The following is a 27,503-nucleotide window of genomic DNA, read 5'->3' as shown; positions in this document are numbered from 1 at the left end:
CTTGAATATTTGACTAAAACAAAATATGAATCTGAGATTTGCTTTTTTGCACCACCATGACAAGAGGTAGCTACAGTGCCATCCATCCATCCATGGGTCCAACCATGCATCCATCCATCCATCCATCCACCCCCCCACTCCAGCGCACTTCTCTATCCTGCCATGCTAAGCGAGCCACCCTCCCCCTCCCCAGTTGATTAGCGAGCTCTTCAGTAGCCTGTCATGGCGGATGTGCTCCATCAAAGCTGATCGACTCCTCGTTTTTCCAGGAAGATGTCGCGGGTTATCAGTGCACGCTCAGATCTCCAGCAGCGGGGGGAGCGTGACTGGCAGGCCGTCTTTTGAAGACAGTGATTCCTCCACTGATGCCTCCCAGTTGGAAATTTAGAATCGTGTCTGCTAAGACACCATATGCAAAGTAAATTACTGTACAGGGGTGAGCCTGACTAAACCCTCCACTCTGTGAAGGTCCAGGCCACTCAGTACCTCCCGGGCAATCTGGCCTCCTTTAAGCTCATCTCCACATTTCTTCTCACCTGTCTCTTACCATATTTGTTAAAATTTAAGAACTCCCCCTCCCCACAAAACTATCAGAAATACTGATGAGGGTGATCAAAATGATTCAAAATCCAACATTCCGAACACACTGTGCTCCCTTTACATTCTCTTCCAGTGAGGAAATCGAGGCGGAACAAAAACCACACATGAACAAGTCTACGTGGTGTTGAGCCCAAATCAGCAAGGATTCGATGAATTCTTTGAAACAGACTTTCTGAAGGTAACAGCTCTGGCTACTGGCAGATGAGAGGATTAACCTGACGATGATGCGAGTGATGTGCTGCAGCGTTGCCATTTCCCAACCTAGTAACAATGACAATGACAAAAGAGGCAAAGCTCCACCTGTAGAGAAGTGGCAGAGAATATAAAGGACTAAAATATGTTTAGAATCATGACAGAAAAACCTACAAAGGCAAGAAAGGAGAAAACCTGTGCCACTATACGTGCTGAATCTTTGCCTGACTCTTCGTTAGCATGCAAATGACAGCTACAACTGTACGCCTTTGTAGAGGTAAAGCGTTAATTTCGGTTCAAAGAATATGGCGGTATTCTACGGGGAGATAGAGGGAGGGGAGCGAGTGATGGGGAGGAGGGGGTTGCAATGGTTTAGCCTAAACCTGACCTAGCTCTTTGTATTCTGATATTTCCATGCCTTCTGCGCATTGCTGCATCTGCCCTGAAAGTCCATGGGCACACGGATAGTGCTGACGCGAGTTCAAAAATGGCAGCTCCCGGCTTTTAAACACCCCTCCCCCCTCATTTGTAGCAGAGGTGTCTGTCAGGCTCCTCCACGGGTGCGATCAGTGGTGACTGGAGGCGAATGCAAGTCGCCAGGACGGGATTTAGAAATGCTTTAATGACACATTAAAAAAGAAAACACTGACAGGGGAAAGAAATAATAATCCCAGGTCTTCAGCCCAGAGAGCGGCCGATGAAATGGCGACGAGTCGAACAGACAACGCGCGCTGGACACAAACAGGCGTCTGTGCATCAAGACGCCACGGCCTTTTCACAGGACCCCCCATCTGAAACCGGAGGGGGACGAGGTCGGCACGCACACGCACACAAACGAACACACACGTATGACTGCAGCCCCTGTGACTTCCTCACATAATAGGGGGCATTGTCATTTCTTTGCGGGCACAAACACCATTAAAAATGGTCGCCGGCACAGATGGGGGGTGAGAGAAAGCACAGATAAAGGGCTAAGGAGAGAATGAAAGCCATTCTGCTTGGACTGGTGCAGTGTACAAACAGTGAACATGGCTCCGCTTCTAACAGGCCTACACCAGAACACATGTGTATCGGGTTTGGTGGGGGGGGGGGTTCCCGTCTACACACTGTGGAAGAGTCATTGTACTTCTCAGACAATGCCATTGTGGGTTTGTCTTGGGAGTCTGTATGTATATGGGTGGTGGTGTGGACACTCCTGGAGATGAAGCGTCCCACCCTCCCGCCGCTCGCCCACCACAGGGGCTGTTTATTCCGTTTGAAAGGCCTGTCTTTCACTGGGGGGACAGAAGGCTAAAACCATGCTTGTCACAGTCCTTAAACGGCTGAAATACATCAGGCTTTTTTGTGAGGTGCTGCGAATCGCAGAGGTTCCTTGTTGAGGGACCTGTGTTTTTTAATGTGAAAACACTGGAAAGAAAATGAGAAAATGCTGCAGGATCACATGTTGTCAATAGAGGGGGAAAAATGGGAGGAAAAGGGAATAAAACGCGGACGTCCAAAGACTCCACCCTGTGTCTGGGAAACGGGAGATTCAAAATCGCTTTCAGACTTCAAATAATTGCTCTCCCCTCTCGCCTCACCCGTCTTACTCCTGGTGTCTGTATGGAACCCACAGCACCAGTCACTTAAGGAGGGTTAACACCCGTCTAAATTAAATATTAAAAGGTGTCTGTACCTGCTGCTATTGTTGCCCCTTGGAATAAGATATAACCTATTTTTGACAAGTTTCCATCCTCAGCCTTCTGTGGCGAGATACTTGTCGGAAACCAAATCAGTGAATTGGGGGGGTGGGGGTTGATGAATAATCTAGGGTCCTATACCACCGACACTTGCCGCTCAGGCGGGGGGGCCAACGAGGGGCGGGGGTGAGAGGGAGGAAGACAAGCAGGTGGACAGATGAGCAGGAGATGAAAGTGACGGATGAGTTAAGAGGAAAAGAGGAGGAAAAAAGAGGGGGAAAAGGAGAGGAGTGGTATATGATCGCCAACGTCTGCCTTGGTATCACACGACAGTGCTCCTGTTCAAATAATAAAAGAGGACGGGGGGGGGGGCTCTAAACAAATCGTTATCTTCCCACCTCTGCTCGTCTTGCCTTCCTTCTGTCCCTCCCTCTCCTCTCCTGGCTTTTAAAAACTTGTTTTAATGCCATGTCTTAATGAACATAATAGCCTGGCGCTAATAATGAAAAGAAAATATAAACATCTGAAAACGCAGAGGGGCCCCCGAGTTGTCGCCGGCGCTCAATTATTTCCTTGTCAAGTGGGTCTGTTTTTAATGAGGCCCTGTGGGACTGACGTCTGTCAGTCAGCCCTGACTTTTTGACACCATTACAACTTCAAATGGAAGCCGCCGCCACGCTGCCTTCCACCGCTCGCTCGCTCGCTAGCTACTGCTCCGCTCGTCTGACAGGCTGGGAGGGAGGGGAGGGGGGAAAGGTGGCAGCAGAGGTAGAGAGAGAGAGAGAGAGAAGCAGGGGAGAGAAGGAGGGATAGAAAGGGAAGAGAGCACACGTCGGCATGTGGGCGCACACACACTAAGCAGTGGGTGAAAACAATCACCGAGGGTCATTACCAGATGAGGTTTGTCAAACTGCCAGGGATTTCAACACCCCCCCCCCCACGACCGTCCCCGTTCCATTTCATTCTCCTCTCTTTCTTGCATTATTCCTTCACTCTAATGATAAGTCTTGGTGGGTCGTCCCCGCATGGGACGGTCAGAGGCGCGCTATTTTGTTGGCCATTAATTTCAGGCTTTGAAGCAGGCGGTGGCGCTGCGGCTGGTGAGGGCCTGCGTAATGGTTTATAGGTAGGAGGGGGGGGGGGGGTGCCAGGGAGGTGGAGGGGACACACCAGCTCAACACCCCTGCAACTAGGAAAACGAAGAGCGCGGCCCTGAAACAGAATAGCAAATGTGCTCGTCGGGAATCGTCGGCCGCCACCGCAGGAGATGCGCGCAGGCGCACTCCAGCACAGTTGAAACAGCAGCTTCGTTATAAGTTCCAAACGTCTCCCCAATGTGCTCCCGAAATTTCCGACGCATAATTAAGCAGCATTTAACTCACAGGAACACTCAAACGAGGGCAGATGGGGGACATCCTCGGGCTGGATAAATAAACACAAATATGAGGAGAATAGCATCACAAGACTCTTGCTCGACAACATAGAAGAAAAAGAAATAAGAGCGCCGGATCCAAGTCCTGTAGATTCATTTATATGAACAGAAGAAGAAAAAAAACAACACTTTAAGTCACACAACCAAACATGAAATAACCTCAGTTGGTCCTGATGTAGGCATTTTAGTCTAACAACAAAAAAAACATTGTTAAGTCTGGATTGTTACAGTTTATAAAATAAACATTTCTAGCACAAAGACTTAAACTGAATATTTATATGCAGTCATAAATAAATAGCAAATGAATCACTTGCAATGACAGTGACACACACTATACATGGATTTAAATGTTAGTACTCTCAGTATCAATTTACACAACAATTAAAACGTCTGTGACAGGGAGGGAGGTGTGGGTGTCTGAGCCGGATGTACCTCTGGATCCCGTAATGTTGGGATCTCTGAACCACTGAAGTGGCGTTAACTGACAAAACTTCGATTTTAGATTTCCAACCGGTGTTGTCACAACGTTGCAGACCAAAAATAATCAATTACGACAACCGTAAACGAGCGAGAACACCAACGCTTCTGGCAAAACGGTCTAATGCCAAAGCGGAGCGGCCCTGACCTCAACACTTTGTTGCGCGTCCTCTCTTTTCAAGGTAGTGCCGCTCATCTATTTTTGGCTCTTCTGAGCTTTATAAAGGAGGAGCAATCTTATTTAAAGGCACTGCTTTCTGTGCTGCGTGGGGTGGGGTGGGGGGGCGCTTGATGGTCAGTTCAGTCATAGTTACATAAAGACAAACATCGTTTGGTGTGTGCCTGTTCTTGGTGTTGTTGACTAAAAATACCATGGAAGCCTAAAATGCACAGTTGTAATTCATGTCCAAGTGTAACCACTGTATATGTGTGCAACTTCTACTCCCTCCTGCATGCACAAAGAAAATGATGAGCACCACAGCCCCCCTTATATTGACACCAAAGCGTCATGACTGCCCTCTGGTGGTTGAATCCAGTAAAACAATAATCCCACCCTCCTGTCTTGCTTGCCAGTCCCCCCCTCCTAAACCAAAATACAACAATCGCATAAAAGATCATGATTGCGGCTTAATTATATTTGAGATTGGGGTTTTATTGCAGCTCCATTTATTGATAACTAATGCGGCAGCCACCATAACAAGATTAATGTCTGTATCCGGGGGGGAAGTGGTGTCCGTCTTTATCTTTATGCCATTGTGCATGCAAACACATGAATAAACAACCCGCTTCCTCTTTAATAGAAGAAAAATGCGAAAAAAAAAAACAAAAAAAACAACAACAACCACAGAGGCTTTGTTCACCTGAAGACATCAACAAGGACAATGTCTTAAACAAACACTGGCCCCTCTGCCCCATTCTTGTCCTTGGAGCTGTAAAACAAAGTCTGACAAAAGAGTAGACATGAGAAAGGAAAAACAAGAAGAGAGGGAAGGTAAGAGCGAAACAAACAGCAACCAGAGAAGGAGAAAGAGATGGAAAAAGCTCCCTGTCAGACCTTGGAAACAGTGATTCATGAGGACCATTTGTCCTAATTACAGCTGAACAACGCTTTGTCGCTATTAATCACAAATGTGTGTGTTTGTATTTGTCGGGGTGGGGGTGCGAGTGTGTGTGTGTGTGGAGGGGGGATGGAGATCAGTGGCCTCGCAGATTGAAAAGGATGGCCAGGATTATGGTGACAAGGATGATGGCTCCGAGGATGAAGATCAGGACACGATTCTGGATGATCCTGCAGTGAAAAGAGAGAGAGGGAGAGAGAGAGGGAGAGAGAGAGAGAGAGGATCAGGTTTGGCTGTTGAATAAAAGTTAAAAAAAAACAACACATAAAACAGCCACAAGTCACATGTGCACGTGACCAATAATGAGGTTTATTAGGCTTTTCTGATAAGGTGTTTTCTGGTCTGTAGACCAGCCACAGGAGGGTAAGATGGACACAAAATGGACACGCGCAAAAAACAGGAAAATGAAACAACACAAGAATTAGTATTAACATGTAATTGGCACATTTAAAGTGGAAAAAAGGGCCTCTGTCATTTCCCGAGGGTAGTAAAATCGGCTGGAATTTGCCATTAAACCCTTTTTTTCAGATTGAAATGTTCCCAGTATGACCTAAGAAAATTTAACAAGGACACTTTAAAAAAAAAAAAAATCCAAAGGAAAATTGAAAAAAAAAAAAAAGACAAAATGGACAGGAAGTGGCAGCTCGCATCTCTACGCCCGCTCCCAAAATTCTCACACAGACTTGCCCCGCGAACCCTCTGCTGCTCCTGACAAATGAGAGAATTATCACATTTGCTGACTTGTGGAGGGGTGAGGGAGAGGCCCGGGAGGTGGGGAGGGAGGGCAGTGTCCACTTTTCTAAGCAGGAGATGAATAGCTCATGCTGTGGCCATTTATCACTGGAAAGAAAGAAGGGGGGGGGGGGTTGACTGGATGTTCAGTCACCCTGCTACCCTCTGAAGCCCAAGTCGGAGCCTGAAACGCCAACGGAGCTCCCAGCATCCTTCAGTCCACCGACGCAGACCCGCGGTAGCCTCGAGTAGCCTATCGTGCCTTTGTATTATGCTTTATACATTTTCTGCAGTCGACCTTTGATTTAGAACAACGCCCCTGACGGTTTAGCCTTGAATCGATGCGTATCTCTCCTAATTCTGTGGGCAGTTAAACACGACACTTGTGACGATTTAACATCGAGGTGTGCTAAGCTCTCACGCTGGAGAGCTCAAGTAAGAAGTCATAGCACACTGCTGAAATCATGGCAGGCTGATAGAGTGTGTGGATGAGATGACGCTAGCTAGGGGGAGGAGATCCCACTGAAACCCTAATCAGAGCAGGATTAGCAAGGCCACGTCTAACCCTATTAATATACATTCATTATTCACAATGATTATTTATCTCAGTTAAATACCCTGAGGAGGTGCTCGTGCACATGTACACAAGACTCCAGATCCCTTTCTCTTGATACTGTTAGAAAGCTGTAAAGAGGAGAGGACGACTTGTGGCCTGAAGGGAGGGGGGGGTGAACAGGAAGTTAGTTTCGCCTCCTGATAGAGGAGGTTGCTAGAGGAGGGGAGTGAATCGCATTCATTAAACGCAGTTTGATTTGGTAGCAAACAACGTGGAATAACTTCAAACGCCGCAGCGTTCAAAGCGCTGAGGAGTGTGACAGTGCTGCAATTTAACAACTTCTTCTCAGGGGACAGATACTTAGAAAAAACAAAAAAACACCTACTTTGACCCAAACTGATATCCTGCATGCCAATCTAACAAACGTGTCTTGAAGTCTGCTGTAAGGTAGCTGATCTTATTTGTGGCAACTGAAACACTTAAGCAGAAGCTTGATGCAAATTTAGCACTGCCCACTCAAAAACGCCGAGCTGCCAAAACAGAAATAATTCTGAGGTTAAACTCAATCAAAAAGCTAAAAACTCAGACGGAGCGCGCCTTCCACTTCTGTGGCTTTGTGCTTAAATCCACTGTGAGCAACAGAATGTCAAGGATGAAGCAGAAATCACAGCCTTGCGCATCTCTTTTGTAACGCTTACAATTACTCAAGTGAAACTACAAGATCTTTTGGAGGTTATGAACCACAGGACCTGCAGGCAGGCAGGCACACACACACACACACACACACACACACACATGCACACACGCACAGATCTAGTCAGACAGACTGGGAGGAGTTACACATAGGAAAGGTTGGTGCATTCCTAATTCAGTTGAGCAATGTTAAAAAAAAATATATATCCATGTCCAAAGTAGAGGTGCGGTCGTATTCTGACAGCTACAGGAGTGAGGACATTAACACCGTCTCTTCTCTGTCAACCACGGCTGAGGTGAGAAGACTGGATGGTCATTACTTATGTAACATTAGACCTCATTGTTCGCCTGTTACAATCTGCAGGTGATCCAGGCCCGTCAATGGACGGAAAAGGGTTTTATTATTTTAGCGCCGACCGCCATTTCATTTTAATTGACTGTGAACGTGTTTACTTGTAAGAACTGGTGTCCATTAAAGAGAGAAGCAGATTGATTTCATAATCCCCTCATCAGCGCATGCTGGGAAAACAGCCCTAGCAGAAATAATCTAACTAATCTAATATGAAAGTTCTGAGAGAGAGAAGAATCTGCCAGTAGAATAAATAAACTCAGGTAGTAATAATTAATCAATCTATAAACTACCATAATGGGCCTTGAAAAGGAAATATCGTAATAATTAAGATTGTTAATGACTTTTAAAAAAAAAAATGGATTATTGGTAAATACATTGACTTTACATTAAGAATGTATGGCTTAAATTTAGGGGAAAAACATTTTTAAGACGCTTGGCTTGCTTTAAGAATTTATGTTGCACTCCGGAATTAATACTTATCTAATTAAAGTGGTCATTCAAAACCATTTTTATGTGTCACAAAAAAAATTGTGGATTAAAGTAAGAGTAAAGATGAAAAGCTTAATAAAAGCAGCATCTAAAATAAAAGCTCCCATACATGGAGAATATAAATCAGCTGAAGTCTCAAACATTCCAAAAATTGGGAACTAAGAGGAGTGAAAAACATGGTTTTTGTCTGCTGTGTGGTTGATCCTGTCCTGACGCGTAGCCAGACAGAACAGAACTTATCAAACCGGATCCATCCTCCAGCGTTGACACTTGACTCGGGTTGTGTGTGTAAGGCTGTGTGTGTGTGTGTGTGTGAAGAGGAATGATTTATGATGTGTGAGTTAGGCGCACGTGTACGCGTGTCTCTACAACAATTATTTCACTAACTTCTATGATCCACAAGATATTAAAAGCAAAAAACACATATGCACAGAAGCAGACAACAACAATTTCTTAGTGTCAGCCAATAAATGCTCACAACACCACTTGTTCTACTGGCTCCGGGTGCTGCTTCATCACAGGACGCCAGTCTCGCCCAAGAACACGGGAAAGAGTGAAGCAGAGTTTAAATGATGAGTGTAAAGAGGGGCAAAAAAACAAATGCAGCAAGTAGAAAGAAAGACACATTAAAGCAGTGGAGAGTAAAACAAAAGGAGAAAAGGAAAAGAAAGGTGGAAGAGAGGCAGAGACAGAAGCAGACACGAAGGAGAGTGAAGTCCGTTTACCCATGGAGGCAAAGCTAGAGGAGAGGCTCCTCAGAGACAGATGAAAATAATGAGGACTTTTCTGTCAGGAAAGATTTACAAAATCTTACCAGTGTTATTAAAATTTAAAATCGCCCATTTTTTCCCCCTTTCTTGCTTCCCACCCTCTTCCTCCTCCCTCCTTTTCCTTTCCCTATTTCTCCCCCTTCTCTTCCAGCAGCACAGCCTTATTACCAGCTCTAATGAGCACCGGGATGCACCTCAGCTGCGTGTGTGTGTGTGTCTGCATGTGTGCACACGTGTGTGTGCGCGCGCGTGTGTGTGAGTGTGAGAGAGAGGGAGCGTGTGTGTGTGTGTGTTGGGGTCCAGGTCCCTCATGCCAGCTTCATCAACAATCTGGATTCTCCAGTTCCTTCAGTTCCTTCACACACACACACGCACACACACACACACACACACACACACACACACACACACACACACACACACACACACACACACACACACACACACACACACACACACACACACCTCTTAGACAAATAACATCACCTACCTAAAAACAAAAACTGTCTCAGACAGCAAGAGAGCCGACCCATAGTTAAATACAACTAGAAATACACAGGTGCACTCACACACACACACACACACACACACGCACGCACACACACACACACACACACACACGGAATATTAACAACAAACTTAGCTGCAAGTTGCATCTCTCAGGCCCTCCCCGTTCCCTCCTCTTTTCACTAGTAGGCCAATAAAATAAAAATCAATGGCTGTCTGAGCCATTCTGGTTCTCCTCCCTCCAGACCCTGGGAATATACAGCATGAGAGGGATTGGAGGGGTGGAGGGAGGGCAGGATCAATGTACTCACAAATGGTTTGAGTGATGGACACAGAGGTGGAACATTGGTGGGGGTAAGTTCTAACTAATGCATTAACTTGTTATCACAAACTAATACAAATATATGGTTCATCGCAGTGGCGTGCGTACATATCCCGGTCTGGAGTTCCTCCACAGACAACTGAAGGCGGAGCCTGTTATCCATCCCGACTGAGCGACGAAAAGGTGAGAAAGGCTTCAATCGAGACAAAGACAAGAAGTAAACTGAGGGGGAAACGATCCAGGAAAATCAGATGAGTTCACGTTGCTCTGCGGAGATAATGACTTGACCTGTTTTGTTGGAGGGATCTGATCCCACCAGGTTTCACTCTGCCTATTGTCCCCAAGGGGGTGTTCAAGAAAAAGAAAAGAAGATGAACCTGAAACAGGCGTGCAAACAACAAAAACGGGACTTTAATTAAAAAGCAGTTTGTAGTAATCATTGAAAGAAGTCTCAACCACCATGTTGTTGCTAAAACAAATATTAAAGAACGCACCCACATGCCCACAACACACTAAACATGAATGAACGCACAAATGTGCAGACAACAAACAGCTGGATTCAACTTACAGAGCACATATTTTACATGAAGATATGGTCTGATAGACTAATGCAACATGCCAACTTTGAGTTTAGGATTTCTAAAGTTGCATAGTCCACTTACCGGTGCCATGGAATAGTTATTTCTGAATTTGCTGATTAATCATTCAGTGTGCCCAGACAATTTACTCCTGTCTTTCCCCCCCACTACTGACACTACTGGACAAGTCTTATTTTGCCCTGTATTGACTAAAAAGATAAAAGATGGACAGCTTTTTATTTGGAGATTGTGCTCAGCATATTTCACACCGGCCTCTCCGTCTCCCACTTAGCTCCCCTGTCTTTCTACCAACTTGACGCAGGAGTACAGCAGCGGGATTCATCCATTTTTTATTCGCCGGCTAACAACCCAGGCCGGGTCCTGTTCTCTCCCAGAAAGGTGTTGCATGGAGGAAGAGAGGAAGGGCCGAAGGAGACATAAGAGGAGATGGAGAAATGGAGGGATAGAGGAAGAAAGGAGGAGGAACGCAGAGGAGTGGGAGGAATGTGTATGCAAGTGTATAGCAGAGACTAAAAGGAGGGGAAGAGTAAGAAGGAGATGGAAAACAGGGTGAGTGAAGGAAGGAGAATACAACTGTGACTGGAAATTTTTTCTTTTTAGCAAACTTTTTTTTTGCCGACAGCAATTTTGTGTAGGTGCTGAAATTTCTGGTCCTGATGTGATGTACAGGTGGCTTCCTGAGCCTTCCCTATCATCCATTCTCCTCCCCAAGTGTCATTTTCTTTCTCCTCACTCAAATATTCAGTTCTTTCCTGCACTTGAGTGAGACTTCGTACTTTTTAACACCTTACCTTCTATTTGTCCCGCGTTTCCCCAAGTTTACTTGTTGCTGTACATTCTTGACCAGGATTCTTATAATAAATTCACCAACAGTACCTGATATTAATGTGATACCTTGATAGCCCTCTGATAGCATGACATTTGTGAGCATTCGCACCGTTTCCTGCCAGGGCCGGGGGCAAGCCACCGATCCGATTACAGGCCGGTGAAAAGGGGCTTAACATGAGCCGTCAAGAGTTGTAGACCTCCATAACTGTGATCTCCTCTAAAAATGTACACGGTGTTCAGTTATTCTCATTACAGCATATAAATCACACAAACAAGCTCCCTCTTATTTTAAATAAAGAAAGACAGAAAGAGCTGATGTGTTATAGCTGCATGGTGCAACACGGTGTCGCAGACAGATGAACAAAAGTTCTGTGCTCTTGGTGTTTGATGAAAAGACGATCTCAACAGGAGAGAATTTTGTGTCTTAATAGTCGGACTGCCATATAAAAAGAGTCAACATATGCCTTTTCTGTGATGTTCTGTACAAGATAAGCCTTCACTTAGTTTAATTTGCTGGTTTCTCCTCAATATAAAAACAGTGAACCGTTAAATGAATCTCTCTGGGGCCAAAAGACATCTGTTTAGGATTCCACGACAAAGAAGCAGCAAGGATATTGATGTTTATGTCTGCGCCGTTTTATTATCTACTAAGGAAGTTTCTCTGCTTGGTGTTTGTTTGCCATTTTATAAGCACTCTCCAAATATTTGCTGCAAATCCCGCGTGGTTTTAACTCTGCATCCTGTGTGTCTCCACATACACATGATATTGCAACAGTGCCCACCAGCATGCACACTAAACATGCAAGAACACACATACACACACACACACAAACACACACACACACAAACACACACCCACTCACAAACCTCTTCTTAGACAAATCTGCAAAGAGCCTGAACTTGCTGGATGTTTGCCTGAAAACATTCATATATGTATTTATTTATGTATAAAAATCCAAATATGTGTAAAAAAAATTGAATTATTTTCTACATTAAAAATCGTTTCTATGACAAAGTTTGTTTTTGTTTCTTTTCTGTTGTTTCTATTATTAAAAATAACTATAATAAAAACGACTCTTAAACTAAGTGTACCTGTTCATGTGTTATAAAAGTTACATTTACAAAGAGCTTAATAATGATATCAAAGTCTGTCCAGTGCAATTAAATAAGTGATTTTAAGATAAAGAGAAGTTATGTTTGAACATAATGGAAAGATTTCCGTGTGGCTAAACTTTGTCTAGATTTAGCTTGAACTACTTATATGTATATCTATCCAATAATTTTCAAAACAGCATAAATAAATTAAACATTTGACCCAAATAGTAAAGGTTATCAAATCTGTATGTCACAGAACACAGACCTTTAACTTGTTCTGTAGTAACCCATGGATTCATAGTAGTTGTAGTAGTAATTCTAACTATTTTCACCAATTCTTAATACAGCATCATAGATGAGATAATAAAAGAAATGGCAGGGGAACATATATAATCCTAAACAAATAACAGAAATAAAATGTTAGAGGTCATAGGTTACCAAGGAAAGGAACACCTTGAACCTCATAACCTGTCCACCATTTGATTGCATTTGAACGGATTCTTAAAAACTTTCCACAGGGATCCTTTCTTAGTTCTAAACTCCAAACCCTTCTGCAGATAGGAACAGACTAAGCCTGCCAAAGGTCAGTTTCAGACTGTACTTGCACGAGTGTTAAAGATTGTGCAAGAGCAATTTTGCTCGCGTGTGTCCACAACAGGTGTGCGCTGCGTAAACTGGCATTCTGGTGTGAAATCGCAACTCTTTAATACAGGGTTGTATGGACCATCAGGTAAAGCTTGTTTGCCAGCACTGGTGCAGATCACTTTATCCAGGTGGTGAGCAGATAGAGATGAAAAATAGAAGAGGGAGTGAGACAGGGGAGAGTGGGAGAGAGAGAGAATGTAGGGATATCATGTCTTCCCACAAGCCCCCCCCATTTGACACTACAAGGAAGGCTTTAGTCAGTCTAAATAATCCATGCTGTTCCATTAAATTTGCAGACTAGTTTCCTGGTCCACATGCCTAAGCTGAGACAGCCTGAGGAAGAGAGAAAGGGGGGAAGACTTGAACAGGGATCAAGATAACCCAAGTTAAGAAGAAACTTACTTTTGTCTATGAAATCATGATAAATAGAGTAAGCTAGATGGGGAGCGCAGATCTAGCCCCACGAGTGTTACCGGTTCAGTCATGGGTGCCTGCATCACCAACAAATCCACAAACCCGTGGCCGCCGCTATACAAAGGAAGCCAGCATTGTGACAGCGATATTTGCAGTTACAGCAATATTGCGGCATTTGCTTAGTGCTCTGGAGGCATGATCAATAGACGCTTAGGCTCTGAAGAACTGCTAATCAGGGCCAGCAGCCATGCAAGGACAAACCCTTGACGAAAACTCTGAAAAAGGAAAGAGGTGTTAAAAGGAGAAAACAAAGAGACAGAGAAAGAGAACTTTGAGGGGTGACAATGACAGCGGGAGATAGCCAACAAGTCCATCCTTCACTCCTCTAGAAGCACCGTCACGTGGCAGTCGCTCCGTCCTCAGCAGCAGTGTGGGCAGTGAGATGCAGATTACAGCTTTACCTCTTTTTGCTGTGAGCAGAGGTTTAAAAGTCAAGGGGCATCTGGCCTGCTTTGGGACCTTTGGGAATGCAAGAGCCAATCCATATTTGTGGAATCCGGTTATGAGTTCTTGTGAGAATCCGTGGCGCTTAACACAAATACAAAAGGATCAATCTAAAGCACGATTAAGCGGGGGGATCTATAGGAACAGTCTGCTGACAAACTATGAATAAAAGTTATGTAGTTAATCAATTTCATTTATGTCGCAAGACTCAAAGCCATAAGGTTCCCAATGTTGTTGACTTTTTCTCGGCTGACAAATGCAAAATGTAAAGAAATACAAGATTTTCCGCTGCTCTCTTGTGGAGGGAGTCTCACCGGTCGTGATGGTCCTGATGCTGACCCAAAGCAGAGCATCAAATCCCTGGAGTCATTTCCATCTGTTGCCTTACACTCCGCACATCACAAGCCTACTATGGAATGCTATGGGAAATTCATGGGTGAACTGGCCATCAAATATTAAAGATCAAGTCAACCAATGTGGGGTTTCTTACCCTTTCTCTCCCCTGGTATCTATGGTCACTGCTGCTCTAAGAGACTTCCCATAAGAAAAGAACCAAAGACAAAAAAGAGCAGATAGGAAGAAAAAGGGCAAGGAAGACAGAGCAAAAGGCTAGGAGGGTGTATCGGTGTTCAATATTTTCTTTTGAGAGGCCAGAGCTGGGTTAGCTTCAGCACAAACAGGGTCTTGATACACAGGCCCCCAGGTGTAAAATACAAACTTGTACACTGTTTGTATCATGTGGGTTTTTAGCTGTTTTTGCTCATTTTTCTTCTCTTGTGTTGCGAGTTGGCAAAGTAGGATTCTTTTGTCCAGCCATGCAGATGTAAAGATGGGGATCTCCAACACTAAGCCACCTCTCTGACTAAGGCCTAGAACCTGCAACAAACAGCACAAACTTACCGATAAAAGAACATTCTGTAAGGAGGAAATGAAGAAAACTTTCTATGCAAATAAAAGGCTTTTTTAAGAAGATGCAAATCAGAAAGGTCAATTGTACACTATGAAAAAAGAAATAGGAGCAGCATGCCCTAAAAAACACTCAGATGGAAATATTGCTCATCAATAGAGCCCTGTTCTCGGACTTTGCCACAACCCTCTCAACACGCCCCTGGAATACCAACACCCACCATTATATAAGTGGATGTGCAGGGTCAGCAGAGTCTCCTCTGGCCTTGCTGACCAATAGATATTCTCATAATCACCTTCCTTCTGTACTGTCAGGCCTCCAGCCAGTGGAACCCTCATCCTGCCTTCACCCTCCATCTCCACTTATACTGGGGGCTTTTGCAGCGCGGCGCTGCTTCGATACATTAAAACTGCTGCCCCGTGATCAAACAACCAAATACCTCCCGGGTCAGCAGAGGGCTACCCCACGTCAGTTAACAATGCAGCATTTAAACATCAGTCGTATGCAAAGCGGCTTGTACACAGGGGAGGAGACGGGCAGCAGGAGAAAGCGGAGAAGCAGGGCCTGGACTGGAGAGATAATGAGCACCGAAGTACACAAGCAGACATCAGCATCCATTTAATGCAACCGTGTCAGCTCCTACACGGCTTTATGATGAAAATATAACATGTGAAGCGCCATCAACATCATAACATGGAGGAGCTAATGGCTGAGCTTGGTATGATGCTGGTCAAAATGCAGACTAATTAGTGATGGACTGGATTGCAAGTTACAGCCACACATTTCACTTGCTGAAAACTTTTGACAGATACGGGAAAGATTTAATCAAATAACGGCCACAATCTTTAATTAATCAGTATATTAAGGGATGACTGCTCGAAAAAGGTTTATAAAAGAAACACAACCCTTTTTCTGAGCTGATTGTACACGAAACCAAAATATACACAGCGATTTATTATATTTACCTATAAATTCTATTCTTGGATGTAAAAATGACACCGATTGTTAATTGCATCCCTCCACTTCCTACTACAAATGGCACCTCTGAAAAAAGAACAGAGCCCATATCCTCGTGTGCGATTGTTCATTTGATTTAAAATTCTGTGACTCATATGCCCTACAGTATTACAGCGGCAACTACAAAAACAATATATAGTTTAAATTCTTTTCCCCATTAATGAACCTTAAATGTTACTGAGATGGCTAAGAGACTTTCTTCTAGATTATCCCTCTCTCCCTCTGCCTACTGCTTGGATAACTGAATGACCTGCTGTCAAAGGGGCCTTTGTGAGTGTGCTTTGGCAGAAGGCCAATCAGATCCTCTGGCTTGTCTGTCTCAGAGAGGAAAATGGCGCCCCTGGTATGCCATCAGCAGCAGAAATGTGCAGACAGTCTGAACACTGAGGCAGGCTTGGCTTGCTGGGGCCCTCCTGAAAGTATGCCGGAGGAATTACCTGTTTGGCTCTTGGCCAGAGGGAGTCATTCAAAAAAAGCCGCTGGTTATTTATCTATTTGTTCACTTAAACCTCATGCACGCAGCCACTTTCAAAAACCTTCAACTCTTTAACACCGATTTCCACAGGTTCCGACAAGGTTTGCCTGAGAGAGAGAGAGTGCTACAATCAGTACATTTTTAAGGTTGTATTCCAAAGAGAACTTGGATGAACTACTGGTTTAGAAGATTTAAATGCATCACCTGCTGCAGAATCAAAAGCTTTTATTGAAACATTTCCTCACACTTGGTGAATGACACATAATTCCTGGTACTGGAATGTATGAGACAATAGTTGGGAATATCCTGACAGTAAAAACAACTTGACATCACAGAAAAAGTGGATGAGTGAATTTATGGAAACTCCCAAACCTGAAAACAAAGCAAACACTCAAACAAATACAAACATTACACCACAAGAATACAGGTTCACACAAGTCTCTGTTTTACGTTAAACAGAGATCACAACTCGTGCGCTGCACATTCCCATTTATTTCGGCTGGGTAAAACCTGCCAGACAGAAATCCAGCAGCTCAACAAAGTGCCACTTTTGACACATCATGGAAGGAAGCAAGTGTTTAGACTCCTGCTTCAGAAACAAACTTCTGACAGCAGGAGGTGATGAAACAGAGCAGATCCAAAATTATTCTCGCGCTGCTCGAAGCCTGCTAAACCTGCTGCAGCCTGGAGCATCCCCCTCACCCCTCCCCCTGAGAGAAAGCAGGTAGGGACCAAAGAAACTAAAGAAAAGGATTGTTGCTAGATGATTCAATGTTATTAAGGATTGCAGATTTCGACAGAGCAAATGCAACACTCCTTTAACCGCAAAATGAAACGTCAACAGAACAATGAGCAAGTATTGACAGAAGTAAAGTCAATCTCTCGTCAGAAAATCACAAACACATACTCAATTGTACAAGCGCAAGCCTTTCCTCTGGCATTGCGACATAATCTACGGCGGCATTTCGAACGACGCAGTCAGCGGGTCGTAAACGTCCTCATGTTTCAGTGCAAACAGAAACGCCATTCTTGGCAGTGCTCATGTGTCTGCAAGCTCGAGGGGTGGAGTGAGAGGGATAGTTCGGTCTCGCTCATTTCACACTGTGAGGTGAGCCAGCGAGAAGTAACAAAATCTAGCCATAAAATTTGGATGGTGTGAAAAGGTAGGAGGGAGATGGCTGTTGTTCGCGGTATGGTCTCTTCCCCTCCCAGACTGTCTCTCTAAGTTATCCATTATCTTATGTAGAGTGTACTTCATATTCTATGAAATATCAAGAATACATTTTCCTCAAAATATCAAAAGATATTTCAATGATTCCTCTGCCTTTATATACATGTTGTGATGTTAATTAGTCTGATCTTTATTGTTGGTCACTGCTGCCTTGATCAAAGAAGAACCGAGTCAAATCATTGTCATATCAAATATACGACTATAAACAAAAGCGTGAAAATATTAAAAGCTCACATTTACTAAAAAAAAAATGGCTTGTGGGTTTAAACTTGACAGCAATGATTCCTCCTTTTTTTCTCCTCTCAGAAGTTTGGGCCTTTCTGTTTTTTAACCCTTTAAATTCGGCAGTGTTTTCAAAGTATGAGCTTCTCAGGAGGGGGTCCATACCGCAAACTGTGCCACTGTCGACAGAAATATCCCTGATTCCTGGCTTCTCCTTCATTTGGGTTAAGTGCATCGGCTCAAGCAGCCCATGCAGGGAGAGGCAATTTGATTGGGGTGGGGGGGGGGAGAGAAGTGGATATGACATGAGGAGTCGGTGCAAAAGAGTAAAGGGGAAACATTTTAATTGCTGGAATAGAATTGTAGTAATGGCATATCAATGTAAACTGGGCAGTCTCACAACACACCACAAGTAAATTAAAACTCTCAGATCTCAGATACAGCCAGAGAGCACTCATTTGTCCAATTTTCCAATGACTGCACCGTCCTGAATCTGAAGCGGATTTCACGGGTTATTCTATTCTGGTCTGCAGGCCACAGTGGTGTGTAAAATGAGAGGGAATGCAATGTTTTGGGAAATCTAATTTGAGGCCCGTGTTTGTTTTCCTGGCTTTATTTTGCAACCAGAAGGCTGGCTCCAAAGAGACACAAGTCTCCTTTCCCCGAGTTTCACAACAAAAATGTGCAACGCCGACATCCAACCAGAACCATTAAATTCAATTTGAGGCAAAAACATTAAGCCATATGCCTCCCTTTTGCTCTTCTTGTCTCCCAGGTCAGACCACAGAATTGAGCAGACAGGTAATTGAGAGGCTGTTGTGTGTCACTGGAGCATATGCACACATGGACTCATATACATATTTTAAAAACACAAATATTATCAGTGCTCTTTTGGCAACTAATTGTGTTATGTTCCCGGAGGGAGGCGAGAGAGGTCCTCGGTCGATAATTAATCCTCGTTTGGAAAAGTAAATGACATTCATTAGCAGGGAATCGAGCCAAGTGCCATTATTTACATGGCAATAATCTGGAGTGCGCTGGTGGTTCTTTTAATGTTACAGAAATAACTCTGGAACAGGGGAGGAGTACAGTTGCTTCCTTCCCCCCCATGTCTTCGCACCCAGGAACAATTAGGCACAGGCGAACAGATGGGGACGCCTCTGAGTAAGACAGCTCCTCTAAACGAGTCTTCCTCTGTTATCTCTATTCCTCATTCACCACACACACACACACACACACACACACACACACACACACACACACACACACACACACACAGAAAAAAGGTGTCTGTACAATACAAGCATGCACACACAAACACACAAGTACTGAGCAAACACACTAACTTTTAACATCATATGCTGCCAAGATGAGATTAATTTTGCTTTTTACAGGTTATACAAAAAATTAAAAGGAGAGAGTACAATTAATATACTTCATAAATCAAAGGAACTGGCCACATTGAGGAAAAAAGCATATTTTTAACTATTATTAGTGAATTTATAATTAAATTTCATAACTAAGAAAGCATCTTCATCGTCGAGCATCAAAGTCACGCATCTCACTACATCTTGTGTTGGGATCATTATCCCCTTTGACCTCGATCCTGTCTGGATTCTCAGTCCAACAGCACACAGCAGGTCACATCCATGGCAGTGAACACACCTGTTACTATGTGACCTGTTAAATATCTTTGTCTCACTAAGCACGATGATTAAGGTATCAATTTCCATGGAGGCAAGTCACACAAACAGAGGAGTGAGAACTGAGTCTACGTATACATCACAGTCTCAGTCTTGTCCTCTTTGGATAGCAGGGACAGCCTCTGTCCCCTCTGGCCACACTACGAGGAGCGTACCATCAGACAGTCAGCATTCTCCTTGCCTATTAGATTAGGTAACATCTTGTGTTTGCTGACACTCCCGAGACCTGAGAAGGCCTCCACCATCATATTTTGTTACTGCAAAACAATAACCCCCTGTCTAAATTTAAACCACTCCATAACATAGTTATTTTGGCAATTAATACAATGTAGTGAATTAAAACTTTGCAAACAAGAACATCAGGTATTCTTATTTTAAACTTTCTTTTCCTTTCTGACAAAATACCAAATTGAATGGCATATAACACTTTTTTTAATGTTGTTTTCTCTTTGTGACCCAAGTTAAAATTGAGCCTGCATGCTTCCCTTGGCACTGGAGAGATTGCTATTTTAGCTATAGGTCTTCTGCCTTGCACGACCTTTGCTATGCTGAAGGAAAACTTCCGAGAGAAATTCAATAAAATCCAGGTTGCAGGTCTCACTAATTCGTCCGACCAGCTCGCCACTCTTGCACGACCTGTTTTCCTTCAGCCACCCCTCAACCCTCAATCGATCTGCTTATTTTCTGAGATCAAAGGCTCGCACCGCTGTTGTACACTTAGCCTCGGCTGGGTCCTCCCACATCATGTCTAAATATTAATGATAATAAAGTCTCACACCCATCCCTGTGTCAGGCAATTACAGCCAGCATTGATCCTTGGCGCTCTGCTCCAATTAGAACTCACCGCTAGTAATGCGTCCTAGCACATCAAAGGATAACAGCCATTGATCCACTCCTGGATCTTAACGTTTACCGTTAGGAGAGAGGTAGGGGGATGTGGCATGGTGGAGGAGGAAGCAATATTCTGACTAAAGGAGAAGAGGAGAAAAGAAATCATTTTATCCTGTTGGTCAGGTAAAAGGAAGGCTGAAGCTCAGATGGGAAGGCTCAGCAAAATGACCTTAATGGCAACAGACAAAATGAAAGCTGCAACTACAATGGGCAAGTTGGATTTCAACAACAGAAAAATGTAATAAAAAAATAAAAACAGGATAGAAATTTGTGTGCACATGCGTCCGTGTTAAAGCACCAGCCACCTTTGTCAGACTTTCAGGATTATTCCAAATATTGATAGCTTAAAGAGAACCAAAGTTAATAAATGAAGAAAAAAAAAACCTGGGAATTTCTGATCAGGGTTATACAATACAGAACTCAGTGGGAGGCAAGATAAGCTCGTGTAAAACACCATGTCACCTCCCACATCTATGTCTTTAGGCCAGCAACTGACCTTTCTGACATCTTAAAGTTTGAGGGAAGGGAAAGATTTTAATGCATGGCAGAAACTACAATATATCACTCTAGAAAAAAAGGGAAGAAATAGAATAACCAGCAGGGTGAGAATCAGACCCATTGAGTCAATAGAGAGCGACATGTTACCATTAAACCAGGGACCAGGACATTCCTTGCACAAATGAAGCTTAACAATCGCACTGTTGACACCATTATCTGACAGGGCTTATTGTTATGCTTGTTCACTGCTGTACTGATAGCGCTGATAGTCTTGGCCTCAGGCACGGCCTCACAGCTTCCTTTGTCACAGAGTTGGAGGAAAGCTTAACCACTGCTCTGGGTCACAATGATGATACTCTTCAGGGCATCATAATACACTGAATGCCTGTCCGACTGGTATGCGACCCAGTGGTTTGTAAACTTAGCTATTGATGGGGAACGACTCATGTCTCATTTTAAGGTTCATCTAAAGGTCACAAAAATGATTAAACTTCTGCAAATTCTGAAAGTAATTAATGCCTTTGAACAGCAAGCATAGATAATATACTCTGCAAATTAATACTATATACCGGTACACTATTTTTCAAATGATAATTACTGTTATTTATTCGAGTACCGCATTTTTCTCTCTGAGTGACCTACTTTCCTCTGAATCTGGTGCTCTCGGCTATTATACGCATGTCTTACATGATGCTTTGCTTCAACGTTGTGCCTTGGTCGCAACCAAACTTTGTAATTAAAGGTTGGTGAGGAGAAACCAGTGTTTAGAAATGGTTTAAATCAAGTCTGCACTAAAATGCTATACCACAGGGAAACTTTTAGATGGGCATACATCAACGTCTTTTTAAGCAAAATACAGTCCTAGCTTAGGAGTCAGGCAAAACATCTAACAAACAGAGCCACTGTGGGCAGGGTCGAAGGTGAAAGGCTGTGGACAAAGCTCATGCAAGGGTAAGCGTAGGAAAACATTTGTCGCTGGCTGGGATATCAGCCTCCTCACATGTGTGGGATATTCAGTGAAGCATTCGGGTCAAATGAGGAAAACGAGGGGGGCAGGCGGGCTCCACAAACAGGCTGGGAAAGTGACACCAGGACGCAAAGCCAAGTCGTCAGTGTCCTCACAACTTCCCCTTAACACTCTGGCAAAGTCAACTCCGGCGCCATCAGAATGTGGGGTGGGGTTTAACGTTTACACAATGGCTGACAGGATGTACCCATGTGACCCAGCAAACAGTCTGATAACAAACAACACAGCTCTCCACTTTATGAGATGAAGATGTGCTTAAAATGAACATTAAAAGAGTACAAATTCTATTTTTTCTTTGTTTGGTTTGCATTTTTGTTTATTAAAAATGATTTTCTTACTTTTCTAACCTAAATTATGCAAGTCCACATACAGCTTACACCATAGTTACAGAGTTCAGTGTCTTTATTGCTTCTGAAATCTATAAAAAAGACTTAAAGCAATGACTTTAGAGGTCAACATTTTTCCAATCCCTCAGCCTCAAGGAAACTTTTACAGATGTATGATGGGCAACGGAATATTTGGACCGTGGTGGCAAAGCGTATTTGTGGGTAAATAACAACTCTTGTGTTATATTACACTACATAGGTCCCAAAAAATGCAAATAAGAAAAAAGGTCTTAAATTCAGGAATGTGTTACTGTCCACAAGAACTGTTGACCGCAATAAGCCAGGGTTAGATGGGAGAATGTGTGCATTTGCAAAGTTTTCAGGGCTGTTCTGTGAACATGGTTGTTGAGACAGATCACGACGGGATGTTGTTTAGCCTTGAGGTGCAAACTGAGATCCCTGTCGCCACAGAGATGTGAAGATCGTGATGTGTTCAGGGAAGTCTTCTCTCTATTTGGCAAAGGGCCTGGCCTGGCACCAGGGTGCTCAGCCAACAGCTCCTCTCCTCTGTCAGGCCCCCACTCCTCCACTCCTTCCTCTGCTGCCTCCTGGATGCCTGTCTGACTGGCTGGTGTGGGCCTAACAAGCCCTAGACATCAGGCCAAAGGGGCAATGGAACCGCTGCCAGCTGGGCCAGCACTTGATGGCAGAGCAGCACTCTCCAAACAAACAGCAGGCTGGGCCACAGGCCACGGGCCACACGGAACCTGTCATTACCAGCCGTGCATAGCTGGTTCACTCCCCAAAAATTTAAGCGGACTAAACCTGTACGCGTGTGCGTCATCAGGGGGGTCAGTTTCTAAAATAATTACATCATCAGCATCAAGGTGTGAGTGTGTGTTCATACCTTAGAAACATTCCTGCTTGGATTTTTTTTGCCCCTTTTTTAAACAATGAATTCAATGACTGGAAATCTTGAGCAGAGACAGTCTGCCAAACAGGAGCGCACGTTAATTACATAACATCAAGAAAACCTCCAATGGCTCCTGAGCTCAAAATGGACTCGGCGGACATCGGTCTTTCCCCACTGATCAAGGCTTTTGTGGCATGACTCTGCTTTGTCCTGACTCATTCCTTCAGAATCTGGCAACAACAGATGATGGTTTGAGGCGCTGGTAATTAAAAACGGCCGTTTCAACATCACCAAATAGGATTAGGTCAGAGGGGTAAGAATTCAATTTCCAACTCTGCTTTCCTTGGAATGTTCCACTGGGACAAGGGTGGTACAGGCTAAATTGTAGTGACAATCAACCTGTGTAACAAACTGGCTGTGTACACTGACGCACACAGAAATACTGTTTTGGTGTGTTTAGTGCCATGATTAAATTGTCTAGAGCTACACAAAAGCATACAACACATCTCTGTGGTTATGGCTGTGCCATTCTTAACGCCTGCTTATTTAAATTACAGACATGCCTCTGTTTTGTTCACTTGCAATATCTAAACCGTGGCATGATAAGGCAGTATTTTAACTTTTCAAATAGCAACACCAAGTTTTAAACACCATTTTAACAAGAAAGTAGGTAACTATTAGCTTGGCCTTCCCCCCTCGAATAAAATTGTCTTGTATGGGTTTTAATCTGGTCCCTTGTTGCCAGACCTACCTTTTAGCTGGTATGTGAGACTTTTATGAAATTAAGACAGAGCAGAATAGTTGAGGAAAAAAAAGAAAAAAGACTGGGGGTGCTTTTCATTTAATTAACATATAACGGATAACACAAAAAATATTTAGGTAGTTTTGTCTTATAGCTTAAAGGACAGAAATAAGTATTAAACCACTTGTGAGCTGGTCTCACATTTGACTTTACAGTATCTCACTTGTGAATGCGTCTTGTCTCACAAACTTTGTCACTTACTTGAAAATAAGTGGTCTTTCTTTACAGTTTTGCCCGTTGTGATAAAGGAGATCTTTTATGCCATCAACATGGCAACATTGTACTGCCTTTGTTTCATTGCACCATCCTGGTGGCTCTGCCAGTATGAGATGTGGATGTACAGGCGCACAGTAAGAGATTGATGGGTGAGAAGATATATTAAAAGGAAATAAAAAAATGAGTCACAACTCAGCATTTGTAAATATTTTAAGCTTTTGCATGCTGCCAGAAAGAGATCAGAGAAGCCACAACAATAACAGCAAACACCACACTAAACCATCCACCCTGACGCAAATGTGTCTGAGACAACTGGCATGCTTTCTTGACACATAAGTCTTCAAATTCTAAATAACCGGGATGAAAATGGAGTCAGTCACTGGAGGCCAGGGACACTATTGATGATAACATAAAGGTCTTTATCTTGAGTCATATTTTTGGGGATTTTAAATGTCCATGCCCTTGAATATACACTCAAAATCTGAGTCTGGGTTCAGTCTGGGTTCATTTATCCATGCATGGAACCAATGAAATCTCCACCTTGGACTCAAAGATTCTGGGTGTAATTACACCTGACGGAAAATATTTTGATATATATTTTCAGCCCGACTTAAGTATTAGCATTCCCCATTATTTCAGGTAGCTGTTGCATGCATTCTTGGCTGCATGCAGAGAAGCATGCACAATCCCTTACTGGGAGGGAACAACAACCAGATAAGAGACAATGCGATAAATTCTAATTGCTTAAAAATGTCCAGAAGAAGCCTCCCTATTATCTATTTAAATCGGCTGATAATGGGAGGCTAGAAGGAAGAGGAGATAGAAAAGCGGGAGGAGGACTAGCAGAAGGGGGGAGGCAGGGGAGAGAAAGGCATCCTCTGCAGTGCTGTCGCCTCATTATTTTCCGTCTTGACGGACGCCCGCGCTCAACCCCTGGATGAATGGCCCTGTGCTGAATAAGTTATCGCCAGACACACAAAGAAAAGAGTGCCACAAACAACACAGCACTACTGCAAAGCAAGAATCTCTGTTTTTCCTCATCTTCTCAGTTTTTCTTCCCCCTAAACCCCCCGTCCCCTCTTCGCTCCCGCCATACGAAAGACAGGCCTTGCCACAGACTGAGAGCTCACCTGTAATTTCTACAGGAGCTCCCAGTGGGTGGGGGAAAATGTGACTGATATCATAAAATGAAAGGCAAGCAGGACACAAGCGTATGTTTACTGGGAAGATAGAGTGTTGCACCTCCTTTCGTCCATTTTGTTTCATCTGTCCTTTTTGTTTTCAAGGCTCCTGACTTAGCACGGGAGACCTCGTTTGGGCGACATCTGAAGATGCTGGAGAGGTCGCTTTGTTTTTTTTCTCTTTAAGACAAGGCCCACAGCATGATCAGTAAAAAAAAAAGGCTTGGTTCCATATGATGTGTATTATGTTTCCTATATGTGGGTTGGACTCCTCGGGCCAAGCACATCAAATCAAGATCAGTTCTAGGCAATGCCCCCCTGAGGGGAACGTGCAGAGTATAACAAAATGATATTAGGATTTGAACTGGTTGTACAAAATACAGTGATCCTGTAATACCACGCTAATCAAATCCCTTGATCACTTACTCAGAAAAGGGCTGAGAAGAGAACTCTTTATTCAGTTCACCATTCCAAATTCCAGCATCACGAGTCATTTAATACAGGAGTTTGTACATTATGAATGTTCCTTACAGCTGCTGAACATGTGCGAGGAAATAAATAGGGCAAACTGTTCATCCTCAGTTGGTTATGGTTGGCTCTATGGCTGTCAATCCATCGTTCCTGTTGTCACCCATAAACAGCAGTGGAACTTTTGGACAGGAGAGCCTGTTTTCCCTCTGACCAGGAAATCAGAGAGATCCGTGGCCCGACAGGCACTCGACAGCAGATCAAACAGGGTGGGTACCCTTGGAGTGACACCTGGAGCCACTTCAAGGGATGAGAGCACCCACTGATCTCCAGTCATCTCGTCAGAATATGTCAGGGTTAAAGGAGAGGGAGGAAAAGGAAGTTCTACAAACTCAGATGGTATGAAAAAGGTTGAACCAAGTGCGACCTCAGTGTTGCGGTGAACTGACCCCAGAGCAGTTGGAAGTGTTGCTATTGTCAGGTTTGACGTTACTCACAGACTGGAAACAGGTAATTTTGCCGAAGCATTTTTTCTCATGTCATGCTGAAATGTATCTACTTAAATATTGGTATGGCTTCAAAGGCAGATCCCAACATGATTTTGCATGTTTTTTACTTTCAAAAATGGAAGGGTCTTTACTACTTTACTAAGATGTTTGACAATTATCCGAATTCAAAGAAACTGGCAAAGAAACAGACCTTCATATTGGCTACATGGCAGAAAGAAGGGCAGATTTAAAGGGGAAAAAGGGGGATTTTGGCAGTCAGTTGAGCGAGCCAATCCTCAACAGACAAATGCATCCCTTATATAAAACAACACATCTTGCTCTTGTCAACAACCGGTAACTCAACAGCACAGGCATGGGTGTGTTTGTGTGCATCTTTCCCTTTCTGAAAAAACATTCCATCAGCACTCTCTAACAGGCAAGATGGAGGAAAAGAGAAAAAGTGATAGATAAAGGAAAAGGGGGAGAGGTGGCAGTGGTGCTTGTTTGGCTCAGGAGCAGTGAGTAATGAGGCTGAGGTGCACCCTGTCACTGTCCCAGCAGCAGCCTGTAGCCAAACACAGAGAAACAATAAAATGTATGTGCAAAAAGACACTTATCTGGTATTGGAACACACAAAAAACAGTGAAAGAGGTCTCACTGAAAGCTTATTAAAAATCTCTCCTAAAGGAGCATTAAGAGATATACTGGTCAACTTCATAACATGGTCACCATGGCTAAATAATAAAGAACCTGGCAATCCAAACCTATCACATCAATCTTAAAGCAATCTGCAGGTTAGCTGCTTTCATTTGTGTTGAAAACACATTCTTTGCTATTCTTGCTCAATTAAAATGGACAGGAGACAGGACAAATGCAACAAAGTAGGCCAATATGCTATCTTAATGCATGCACATACTCACAACACCTGTGCTCTGCTCGAATGTAACTTTACCTAAGGGTTGCACTGGAGGAATCACGCTTTGCCCTTTGCTCTTTTGCCAAAACAAACCCAGACTGGACACAAAATGAACAGAATGCTACTGTAGAGGGGCAGAAAAGGCCAGGGATGGGACTGACCCAGAGGAATGCTTCAGTGAGGGGTTGAGCGGGGTGGTAATGATGCCAGGCTGAACA

At 43.7% G+C, this 27,503-nt stretch overlaps 1 protein-coding gene and 1 long non-coding RNA gene across 7 annotated transcripts in view; one reads left to right on the top strand and one right to left on the bottom strand.

Moving 5' to 3' along the window:
• Positions 1-3,979: 3,979 nt before the first annotated feature.
• Positions 3,980-27,503, bottom strand: part of vti1a (vesicle transport through interaction with t-SNAREs 1A) — a 94,889-nt gene continuing 71,365 nt past the window's right edge. For 5 of the 6 annotated variants that reach the window (XM_029847459.1, XM_029847469.1, XM_029847431.1 and 2 more), the window contains one exon: positions 3,980-5,668. Coding sequence is in view for 4 of the 6 variants with exons in the window: in XM_029847469.1 (XP_029703329.1) it covers positions 5,575-5,668 (94 nt within the window). In the remaining 2 variants the exon portion in view is untranslated. Of the gene's footprint in view, positions 5,669-12,779; positions 26,230-27,503 lie in introns of those variants that run through there. The other variant, XM_029847440.1, reaches the window with a different exon arrangement.
• LOC105419834 (uncharacterized) lies at positions 9,833-10,876 on the top strand. Its single transcript, XR_966351.2, has 3 exons — positions 9,833-9,951; positions 10,016-10,102; positions 10,790-10,876. It is a non-coding gene; the product is annotated as an uncharacterized lncRNA (long non-coding RNA).

This window comes from Takifugu rubripes, chromosome 1 (genome assembly GCF_901000725.2).
Source record: "Takifugu rubripes chromosome 1, fTakRub1.2, whole genome shotgun sequence".
NCBI classification, from domain to species: Eukaryota; Metazoa; Chordata; class Actinopteri; order Tetraodontiformes; family Tetraodontidae; genus Takifugu; species Takifugu rubripes.
This window is presented reverse-complemented; position numbering and strand designations above follow the sequence as displayed.